This window comes from Carassius carassius, chromosome 40, assembly GCF_963082965.1.
Source record: "Carassius carassius chromosome 40, fCarCar2.1, whole genome shotgun sequence".
NCBI classification, from domain to species: domain Eukaryota; kingdom Metazoa; phylum Chordata; class Actinopteri; order Cypriniformes; family Cyprinidae; genus Carassius; species Carassius carassius.
The window spans coordinates 23,457,906-23,470,081 of record NC_081794.1 but is presented as its reverse complement, the minus strand read 5'-3'; the positions used below and the strand labels follow the sequence as shown (position 1 = coordinate 23,470,081).

The window sequence follows — 12,176 nt, the reverse complement described above, 5'->3', positions numbered from 1 at the left end:
CATGAATTATTGTCTTCACTGTTGTTGGACATGTGTTCAAATAAAATGCATCTACATGAATGGAAAGCTGCAGTTGGGTACGTATTATTGATTTAGTAAACAGGCAAATTATTCAATCAATGCACAATATGCACATTATAGGAATTACATTAAAAAGAGTGTCTGCCTTCTTGCTCTTGCACTCCTAAAAAAAAAAAAAAAAAAAAACCTGAGAGCGAAAAGCTGTGAAACCGTATTTATTTTCCATTTTGCTGTATAGCAGTTCCCTGGAATTTCTCCTTAAAAAAATCCTATGCATGTAATTGTAAATGTCCTATATAGCTACTAACTATCCTAAAATCTGTATTAATTATGAAATTTTCCCATCTGAAAAACAAAAACAAAAATCATTTCAGCTGCACTGAAGATGCACAAACTGCATTTCTACTGTAAACATATCAGAATGTTCTGGAAAGACATTCCGCATTTCAATTTAAACGTGTTTTTAAAAAGAATAGGATTGTCTTACTATATATATATATATATATATATATATATATATATATGTGTGTGTGTGTGTTATGCTTCTATATAATGCATATAGGGAATATGGGATTTTGGTATCATGAGCTTCACTTAAAATGTGTTGTCACGTAAGCAAGAACTAAATTATTAGTGCTAGACCAGATCTGAATACTAATACAAGTTATATTTGGTCTGTTCCCAGTTATAAGACATGGAAAATGATTACAATGAGACATAAACGTATTATTATACTGTATCCGTGATGTTTTGTCCCCACAATAAATCTGAAAATATCAAAAACTGCTGATGTATGTCAGTTTCTCTAGTAATTTTCTTTCTTTTTGAAAATATAATGGTCCCATTGAGGTCTAGAACAGACTGCATGCTAATGTAAAGGATATGGTGTGTCTTATTGATATGGTCAATATTAATCAAACTAGATCATATTTATCAATTAAGTCTCAGCTTTTAGCTAAGATAAGGCTTTGGGCTCTGTAGGATACATTTAGTCGTAGTTGTAATGCGAATTTGAGTGAAATGTGAACGAGATCCAGTGAGGGGTCAGGGTTTGTGTCTAGTGTGTGGATGATAGCAGATCAGGATTATGACTGTGGGATGTTCATGCTCTGCTGGTGTTCGGTGCACAGCGGGCATTCGGTTGACGCTGCGCATCGTTCGCAGTGCAGGCCATGTTGGCATGGCAACGTCACTGATCCCATCTCATCGCAAGATACACAACATAATCTCTGCTTCCTGAACACAGCCTGAAAGAAGAGAGAAGAGTGATTCAATGCAATCCAACATGCCTTATTATTAATCTAACTGGGCTCTACTGGTACATCAAATTACTAGGTGAACCTCAAAGAAATGTCAAGGTCGTATTTTACCAAAATCAAAAGGTAAAAAAGAAAGAAAATGCATTTTTACTAGCAAATGAACCCTATTTTTTAGAAAGTAATATTTTCATTACAATGAAGCACATTTCCCCTCTTTCATTAAAAATAATTGACATTTAATCTTAAGCAATCATTTCATTTTAAAGCACAATTTCAAGTAAATATGATAATTTAATAAATTAATTATACTCAAGTTATACATTTTTAAATTTACTGTAAATCAGAATCAAATGAAATAAAAGAATTACATTTCTTATTTGAAAATAAATCATAATTTGACCACCCATTATTATTATTTTTTTATTTAATTACTAATATTTTAAAGCACAATTGTTTTTATATATAATAAATTGTAATTATATAAATATTATATTTAATATAAATTGTAATATTGTGGGTAACACTTGCATTAGTTAACATTAATGCATTAACTTATATTAACTAATGGGACTTTACTGGAATGTTACCATATAATGCAATATAATTAGGGCTGGTAAGCGATTAAAGATTGTAATCTAATTAATTACATGATGTGGTGATTAATTAATCGCACATCAAATTTGTAGAAATTACTCCCAAAAGATAATTTAGTCATTGTTGTGTAAAGCATCAAACAGCCATTACAAAAAGTAGGTTCAGCAAGAAATACTTTGTTTGATAAAATTAATTACATATAGCCTACTCTTTTGGATCATGTGAGTAAATGATGACAGGATTTTAATTTTTGGTTGTGTGATGTATACCTTTAATAATTTATTTTGTCAATTTTATTATTATTACTATGAAAATATGAAATTATTTCTTTAATGAAATGATAGTTTAAATAATTAACTAAAACTGCCAGTAGGTTGTGGTAAATGTCTTAATGATTATGTCGTGGAGTCATTTATTCATTCATTTGATTCATTCAAATGGCTGATTCATTCAGGAGTGAAGTAAATGGTTCTTTATGAATGGTTCATTGAATCATTAGGCTTGTTCGATTTGAAGCAGATTATCACTATCAGACCGATCGGTGTGTGACATCAAAGAACCTCAAGAGCTTTAGAGAGCAGACAACTCCTTGTGCTTTTGAATCGCTCTCGCGGTACTTTGATGTCATACAACGATCGGTCTGTGCAGCGCCACTTCAAAGCCAACGCATAGGCCAATGGTTCAACGTGCCAAATTGTTCACCAGATTCGTTCAAAATGTGGATTAAGAAATTAAATGCCGCTGTGGGTTGCTCGGAGAATAACAGTTCTGCTTTGTCTTTATCTTCTGGTTGGCAAAATTTAGCAAAACAGACAAGCTTGTGTCTAAAATAACACAGTAACTTCTTAATGAACTGTTGTATAAGATGAGTATCACATTTGCAGTAGTGTGATATTGCACTTATCCTACTTCTCTTGTGATATTTTTTAACTATGTGATGTAAATCTCAAACGGGCGTTTTGCCCCATATCTTGAATTTTAGGGACATTTTCTAGGCCCCATCACGAAGTATGTAATTGCCCTACCTCATATTAGTCATCAATCGACTGTATGAAATGGCAGATGATCCACATGGGTCCAAGGTGGGGCAAGTGCTTCAAATGCATTAATAATTTTAACGTGTTATTTTTCTCCATAATTAATTATGCATTACCTGTTCTACAGTGCGCAAGCAGGAGCAGACCTGTGCCTGCAGGCTGCAGATGGAGCTCAGTGGAAGTCTGTGCAGTAACTGTAGCTGGTGAAGCTGGAGATGTGGGTTTTCTGCATGCCGTAGGCTCTCTAGCGCCTCCTCCAGGAAAGCGGCTTGCTGTTGCGCCTCCACTTCAGCCCGCCGCGCTCGCTCCGCCTCCACACCCAGCTGCCCTGCCAAGAGACGAGTGTCCTCTGCGTCTGCTTTTAAAACCGCCAATGACTGCAGCAGGTAACAGAAAACATACAGTCAAAACACTAACCATACTACAGCTCAACAAATCATTTGATTGAATTTATTAGTTACTATATGTTATGAGTGGATTCTGTCGTAGGGAATTTACAATTTAAATAAACGTATAGAAATTTTAAGTTTAATTTTTCCTGACCCTGAGCAGACACATTTTTAGATGACCTTTACATGAGATGTGTTCCAAAACATAATGCAATATAATATCAAGAAATATTGCTGACGAAAAAATTACAAAATAATGATAATAAAAATATTTACGTTTTATGTGTTTTTATTATTTCACACACACATATGTATACATAAAAACATGCATTATAGATTTTACATAATATAATTTATTACTATGTATTTACTATGTAATCTGTATATTATATATAATACTATGTATTTTGTATTATTTGTTTTATTATTGTTCAAATATTATATAAAAAATAATATAGGTTGTTCAGAAATCATTACAACCATCAGCCTGATAGCGCCTAATTATTCAGAAACTTCATGAACAAGCCTAAAAATATGTAATATGGATAGCAAATCATAATATTTCAATATGGAAGTCTTAAAGATACAGAACCAATGCCATCCTGATTAACTTTTCAGAGTCAGAAAAGCGTGGAAAATGAGGAGGTCATAGAAAACTAGATTACAGGTGTTTCTAGCAGAAGAACATCAGTGCAAAAAAAAAAATATATATTATATTATAATTATAGTAAAAGTGTGAAATGTGTTTCTGGATGTACACAGTTTCCCATTCCTTTCACATAAACACACACGCTAACACAGATGGAGTCTGACCTGAGTCATCTGTCTCCAGCTGTGGTCCCAGTGTTTCAGCACCCTGTGTGCCTCCTCCACTTCCTGTTTAAGACGTGACGCCTCGGTGTACATGCTCCCTGTGGAAAGCAGGGCAGGAGGGGTACCTGGCGAACTTTGGCCTGTCGGAAAATGTTCCCAAATACTGCTGCTCATGCCATTTAAACCTACAAAAACAAAACAAAGCTATCAAGTTTGACTGGATCTGCCACACAATCTATCCAGTTCATTACAGCAAAAACAACACTGCTTTGCATTAAAAAGACAACTGGTAATTGCACTTGTAAACAAGAATGTTGACCTATATATGTCACAGAAGCTCTAAACTCATTCTGATAGAGGCTACTTAACAGAGTGTAAAGTGGAAAGAGATTTTACACACTATTTGCCAGCACAAACACTCATTTGGTGCTAAAAAAAACAACTGTCATTAAAATTAAATGACAATAACACAAACCTAAAGAACCATGGGAGGTCCCTAAAAAGCTACTCTCTGATTGGCTGGGTTGTGGCAACTGTGCAGAGAGGAATGGAGAGTGGTGGGCTCTGATTGGTGGAGAAGGTGATGGCGGAGGTGATCTGAAAGGGGAGGGGCTACTGAGGGAGCCAGGGATGTTCACAGGTGCTGAACTCTGTAACTGACTGCCTCCTGAGGAAAACGATCACAAAAACAGAACTGAAGACCAATGTGAATGCTGAATATTATGACAATAAAGTTTACAACAGAATTGTTTTTTGTTTTATATGACTTTAAACTCGTCACCTACCTAACATGAGGCCCATGCTGGGTAAAGCAGAACTCTCTAGACTCTTCTCAAGAGCCGAGACTCCAAAGTCATTCAGGTCTAGATCATCCAATGCAGACTCTAGTCAAAAAAAGAAACCGACGCCGTTTTAAAAAATACAGAAATCTTACATCATTCTATTTAACAGTGAAGCTCAATTATGTCGATTGTTACACAATTATAAACAAATGAATAATAAATAATAAACATTTTATAATAACATATATAGGGCCAGATTTACTATCAGCTTGTGCTGGTGTCAGGATTTACTAAAGACATGCAGTGGGAAATAAGCGCTGAAACGGTGTGATTATTTTTATAGTTAGTTTTTGTGACTTTCCTTATTGAATATTTATTTGTAGGAGTTTCCCTTTCGATTTGTAAATTTAGGGGAGGAGTGTAATTAAATGAATCATGCACCGCGGTTTACTAAGATTTGCACTCGTCAGTCCATTGGTATTTATGGCAATATTTAGAGCTGGAAGTAATTTGCGATGCTCTTGGTAGAGTGTGCTGATCATTATGGAAATGAGATGTTGCACCGGTGTTCTTTAAATGAGCACCTTGTCAGTAAATCACCTGTTGGTGCTACATAATAAAGAATGTGTTCATTTTGTGTATAGTGTATAATGTGTAGTGCTAACTGTAACTATGTCTAATAGAACACTGTGTGTACTGACTATATGTATGTGCATATTGCACATTTTCACCTGTTGAAGTCTGTATGGTTATATGTTAATTATTTCTGGAGCAAGCTCCCAAGAATTTCACTCACCAAGGCACATGTGCCGTGGTGATGTGACAATAAAAATGACTTGACTTATATGAAATTGCGCTCTTATGATAATTTGACCTGTTAGGTAAATCTGGCCCAAATCAACAGTGGGATGAACTATCTCCACTCACCCACTACTGACTCCACCGTGTCACTTGTAGGGTAGAAGGGAAGCGCGTTGGCGTTCATGCCTGAAGACAGGCCGGGGGGTGCAGGGCTGGGTGGGGTGGCTGCCAGACTGGAAGGTATGCTGGAGGACATACTGAGAGGACTGCCGACGGGCAGAAACACCAACAAATCCTGAAAAAACACACAACAGGGAACATTGCAAAAGGTGCTTGGCCTATTTGTGATTTTCATTTGTGTCTGTCTTGAATCAGTAGCTTCAGTACCTGTTTGCTGTGCATGGATGAAATGTCTCTGCTGCGCTGCTCCATTGAAAAACTTCTATACCTGGCCTGTATGAAAAATATGTAAGTTATTTTCATTATATGGATATTTTTGGGGCATATGTTCATTTGTATGTCAACTATCAATCTTTGGTCCAGGAATCCAAGTTTTACTTTATAAAGAGATTCACTAACGTTTAAAAAGTTTGGGGTCATTTGATTTGTTTTTAATTAATTGATACTCAGCAAGGATGCAATAAACTGATCAAAATGACACTAAAATAGTTAGTGTTGCAGACGATTGCAAATAAAAGCTGTTCATTTGAACTTTTTGAAAAAAAAAATAAGTCTCCACAAAAATATTTAACAGAACAACATTGATCATGTTTTTTTTTTAGCATCAAATCTGCATATTAAAATGATTTCTGAGGGATTGTGTGACACTGAAGACTGGAGTAATGCTTCTGCAAATTCAGCTTTGTCATTACAGGAATAAATTACATTTTTAAATATATTGAAATAGAAAATTGTTATAATGTTTCACAATATTATTATTTTCGCAGCCTTTGAACTAAACTGCATGTTAATGCTATCCAATTAAATATTTTTGAGCCGAGAGAAAAACAAAACAAAAAAAACTTAACTTTATAGATTTAAAGATTATTCATGTGTATGACTTTTTCCTAGCCTGGAATCATAAAATTCCCAGGTTTTGTATTAAAATTCTCAAAAACACTAACCGTCACCTTTCAATAAAGGCATTAATAAAGTGTTATTGCTATACCTGGTCTTCTCTCTCAAACCCAGGGGCTTTCCCATAACCCCCCTCTCCTCCAGGACTGGCATCAAGACTGGAGGACTCCTCAAACAGAACCCTTCCCAGCAGCCCTTCCTCTGTGCTGACATTCGGCCCACTCTGATTGAAGTCTTCTAAGGAAGCGGAGCAGGAAGTTTCAAAAGGAGGTGAACTGCATTGTGCGGCCAGCTGCTCATCACTGACAGTCACTTCTGAGAAACAAAACAGAAAGCACACACAATCAGCACATTCACATTTACAATCAACTGGCCTCTACTGGATTAGTTACTATGAAAGATTGGAGAACATCCAATACAATGCAGTCTAAATAGCATCATCACATGATAACTTTGCATAACAAAAGGTAAACTTACTTTCTAAATGAGCAAAAGCACAGAACGGCCCTCTCGGACAGTTGCCACTCTGCTGAATGTCATTGCATTTGGTTGATTTGTAGATCTGTGGAGGAAAACGTTTATAATTAGATAAAATAAGAAAATATTAGTGGTGCTTGATTTTTCAAAAGCGCCAGAAAATATCAGGATGTTGCTGTGCTTCTAAGAGGGCTCAAGATCATTTAACCCTGAAGAACTTTCAGCTCCTAAAACGTAAATGTAACTTTTAATGTTATATTATTATACGCATTTTTTAGTCTATTGAGTCTATAATTTACTGATCCCTATACAGGATAAAGCTCAGGTTGCTTTTTTTCCATTTGTTTTATCCTTCGCCAGATGAAAATATTATCATCAGGAGTAATGACACAGGTATGACTAACATTAACACCATTAAACAAACACCATCTAAAAAAGAGACACTTACGCCAAAAGGCCCAAAAAATAGCAACCCTAATGAGCATCACAAGCACAACACGATCCAACAGTCACTATTTTATCATATTACATCCAATTACCATGCAAGAAAACAGATGTCCTTGTTCTTACAGTAAATGCAGTCGGTTAGCATTAGATTGAGTGTGAAATACCTCCGGGTGGAACTGCTGTTCTGTCCGCGTGTGGCAGTACGGACAGCTTTCACCGCTCTCACATTTACTCGGGTCCCCCCACTCATCACTGTGCTTCACCGAGGGACACGGCAGGGCTCTTCAGGAACAAAACACAGCACCATTTAAATCAGAGAACCCCCCCCCCCCCCAAAAAAAAGCTATCACATGACTTCAGAACAGTTGGAATATGTGACCCTGCAGCACAATAGCACAGGTATATTTGTAGTAAAAGTCAACAATTATTTATACGGGTCAAAATGATAGATTTTTCTGTTATGCCAAAAATCATTAGGATATTAAGTAAAGATCATGTTCCATGAAAATATTTTGAAGTTTCCTACTGTAAATTTATCAAAACTTAATATTTGATTAGTAATATGCATTACTAAGAACTTCAAAGGCGATTTTTTTTTTTAGCTAATACTTAGTTGTATCTCAATAGTGTTCTAACAAACCATACATCAGTGGAAAGCTTATTTATTCATATTTCAGACTTATAAATTTAATATGATGTTTAAATTTACATTTTATGACTGATTTTGTGGTCCAGGGTAACATACAGTGTGCAAATTGTTTTGGTATGAACTGTTGTTGTATAAATATGACCTGCATAAGATTAAACCTTTTCAGTTTGTGTTCTACTGAAAGAACAAGTATTTGTTATACAGACCTGTATTTGTGTTTGTGAGGGCTCCGCCGGCGGTCTTTGCTGTTGTGATAGTAGGGACATGCATAGCCCTGACGGCACAACCGGGGAGGTTTTTTGCAAAGCTCAGTCTTGTAGTGAGAGAGCACGAAACTGTTGTCTGCATGAGGAGAAATGAGCACAGAACGGCATGAAGAATGACATATGAATGTAGTTTAGGTTTATTTTAATGTCATGTGGAGAGGCTGCTTTCACCTTGCCAGCGTGGATCTTCACTCAGGATCTTCTCTATGAGTGCAGTGCTGGCCACGACTCCTGACTGTCCTTCTCCAGATGTTCCCTCAACCGATCCACTAGAAGACTGGGCTTCTAACACCTGAACCTCTCTTAACAAGACATTCGAAATACAAATGTCAATCCCAAGGAAAAATATCCACAATGAACACCACGGTCCCAAATTTTGAGGTCAGTAAGATTGCTTTTATTAAACGAACATATTTATGTAGCAAAGATGCAATAAATTGATCAGTAAAGACATGAATAATGTTACAAAGTAATTCTATTTCAGAAAAAAAAAACTGTTTTTTAGCATTTTATTCATCAAAGAATTCTAAAAAATAGCACTGTTTTTTACAAAAGCATTAAGACACAAAACTGTTTTATATTTTTTTTCTTGAGCAGTAAATCTGTATACTGGAATGATTTCTGAAGGATCATGTGACACTGAAGACTTGAGTAATGATCCTGAAAATTCTGCTTTGCATCATATTTGAAAATATACTCAAATAGAAAACAGTTATTCTAAATCATTATAGTATTTCACAGTATTACTGTATTTTTGCTCAAATAAATGAAGCCTAGGTGAGCATAAGAGATTCTTTCAAAAACATTACAAAAATCTTATCTACTCTAAACTACTGAACATTGGTGAATTGTGATGATAAATGCAATTTAATAAATGACTTCAATTAAAAATAACTATTTTGTGTCCTACAGAAAAGAAAGGATCTAAGATTTAAAATGCCCTACCTGATGTCATAGACGGGGCTACGGAGGTCATGTGAGCCGTGAGCAAAGGCACAGTGAGGGCCATTCTTACTGCAGTGGCCCTTCCCATCAGTCTCATGGATACAGGAACCAGTCTTAAAGTACCGCAGGTGATACCGCCTCTCTGTGTCCCCAGCCGTCCGGTGCAGAAATGGACACCTGGCAGTACATAAATACAGAAAGGCATTAGCACAAATTCAGACAATGTGACTTAAAACAGGAGTTTGTGCTGGGTCTTACTCATCTCCGTCGGGACAGATCCCTGTGCCCTCGTCATATTTAACACAGTACACATCAGGGCTGTAATTAAATGTTCCATCTCGTCTGCGAATCGGCCTCCGTCGTCTCTGGTTCAGGAAGTGCCAGTGGAAGCAGGTGAAGGGCCGGTGCTGAGTGCACTTGTGCTGCACAAATAAGGGACACTGCTCTGTCCTAAACTCTTTCAGATACCTGAACACAGATAGAGAGAAGGGAAGAGTAATGAAGAGAAAATGGGTTAATTGCAAAACTAACAAAACAGGTGCCCAATCCATCCTGCAAAGCTCAGCTTCAGCCCTGATCAGTCAAGTTAGTTTTTTTTTTAGCAGAAGAATCACTATAAAATATTTGTCTTAGATCCTTATACAGCAATGAACGACTAGACAAAGGCAAATCCATTGATCAAAAAGTGTGGAACCCAGTTCCGTGGTGCTTCATGAGAGATCTCGGTAGATGTAACTTTCAAAATGATTTCACGATTACATTTTAGACTAATGAAGCACTGTGTAGTTTGAATTCTTTATTTTGTTTACTTGCCAGGATGCTCAAGTGCATCTTTCAAAACATCATATCAATGCAACACATACAAACAATCGCACTAGTAGGCCTCTCTAAAACAAAGCTCTTGATCCAGCTCATCACAACCATAAAAACTCATCAGAGGCGTGTAAAATAGCTGATGCATAAAATATATGTGATTTGCATGAGTGATCAGGTGGGTGTAAAGGTGTTTCGTTACGTACGTGTAGTGCTGGGGTTTCTCGGGCTGTGCGTGCAGCACGTTAGCGGGGGACGTCGTGCCGCCTGCCGAGGGTGAGGAGCAGGAGGAGGACGGTGAAGGTCCCAGGTTGGCCGCGGCACCCGAAGAACCGGCCTGAGATGGTGCTTTCGACATGATTTATCAAATTATGGCCATCAAACAATTTAATATTGGGAGAGCTGCAAAGTCCGCATTCTTTTTCGATATGCGCATGCGCCAGATCTGGTAAAGAGGAAATTCCGGGCCATTGTGATGACGTCGCAGTAGTGAGAGAATCGGTTTTTTTGAACAGTTTGATTCGAACGCCGCTCTGACCAATTCAGTTCAATGCTTGCACGACTTGTTACGTGAACTGATTCAACTGATTCATTAAAAAGAATCAAGTTAAAATAAAGACTCGTTCACTACATGAACCTTGCTACGTCATACGAGAGTGAAGTTAGAGATAACTAACAGAGGTAAATCGCTCTAAAAAAAAACGTGTTTTGTACTTTTTATCCATGAAGTTGAACATTATATTAAATCTTATTTCTGGCTCAAACAACAAAAAGGCTGTAAAAACTATCAACATATGGTCCTCCTTCACTTTGTAATGACTTGTAAGCTTCCCCTGGCTATTTTATTTGATTTTCTGTTTACCTTTGTGTTTTTTGTTATATATTTTGGCTAATCACATGTGATTTGTACCCTTTTTGCAAAAAAAAAAAAAAATACAAAAAAAAAAAAACTGACAGAGGTAAATCCCCAATTTAAGAGCGAGATGTGCTTCAAATTCAAAGTCGCGACTCTCAGATAAAGGTCTCCAAACCTGATTGTGATTTATTAATGATAAAAACTCCACAACACTTGAGGATGTTTGTCCGTGCCCTGCTTTTTATTTTTACACTTCATTATTTGAAAATATTCAATATTATTTGAAGATTTTGTGCTCAATGAAAGCAAGAACATCTGTCCTTTTGTATATTTGAGTTTACCTGCTCAATACATATTCATATTTGACCCTGGACAACAAAACCAGTCATAAGGGTCCATTTTTGAAATTGAGATTTATACACCATATAATAAATAAGCTGATGTATGGTTTGTTAGGATAGGACAATATTTGGCTGAGATACTATTTGAAGATCTGAAAAAAAAAATAATAATCCAGAATATTTAGAAAATCGCCACTAAATTAAGTTCTTAGCAATGCATGTTACTAATCAAAAATTTAATTTTGATATATTTATGCTAGGACATTTACTAAATATTATCATAGAATATGATTTTTACTTAATATCCTAGTGATTTTTGGCATAAAAGAAAAATCTATAATTTTGACCCATACAAAGTATTGTTGGCTATTGCTACAAATATACCCCAGAGACTTAAGACTTAAGTTTTGTGGTCCAAGGTCACATATAGTATTTGATTAGAGACTAATAGTAGTGGAGACATTTTTATTTATTTCACATTTCATAATATTTGTGTATTGTGTGAATTTTTTTTTTTTAAATAAAAGCATAAAATCGTTTAACAATAAGAGACTCAGTATTTAATATATTTCTATCAAAACAACAATGCACAAATACAGGATATTACAA

At 36.0% G+C, this 12,176-nt stretch overlaps 1 protein-coding gene across 1 annotated transcript; it reads right to left on the bottom strand.

Moving 5' to 3' along the window:
- Window positions 1-538: 538 nt before the first annotated feature.
- Window positions 539-10,835, bottom strand: unk (unk zinc finger). The gene is made up of 15 exons (XM_059532725.1): window positions 10,577-10,835; window positions 9,816-10,025; window positions 9,558-9,734; window positions 8,784-8,914; window positions 8,553-8,688; window positions 7,862-7,979; window positions 7,251-7,335; window positions 6,865-7,088; window positions 6,084-6,149; window positions 5,823-5,991; window positions 4,899-4,997; window positions 4,589-4,780; window positions 4,114-4,298; window positions 3,028-3,288; window positions 539-1,268 (listed from the first exon to the last, which is right to left on the bottom strand). Exons 1-15 carry the CDS (start codon window positions 10,726-10,728, stop codon window positions 1,107-1,109), a joined length of 2,367 nt encoding a protein of 788 aa, XP_059388708.1. The 5' UTR covers window positions 10,729-10,835; the 3' UTR covers window positions 539-1,106.
- Between the last annotated feature and the right edge of the window lie 1,341 nt (window positions 10,836-12,176).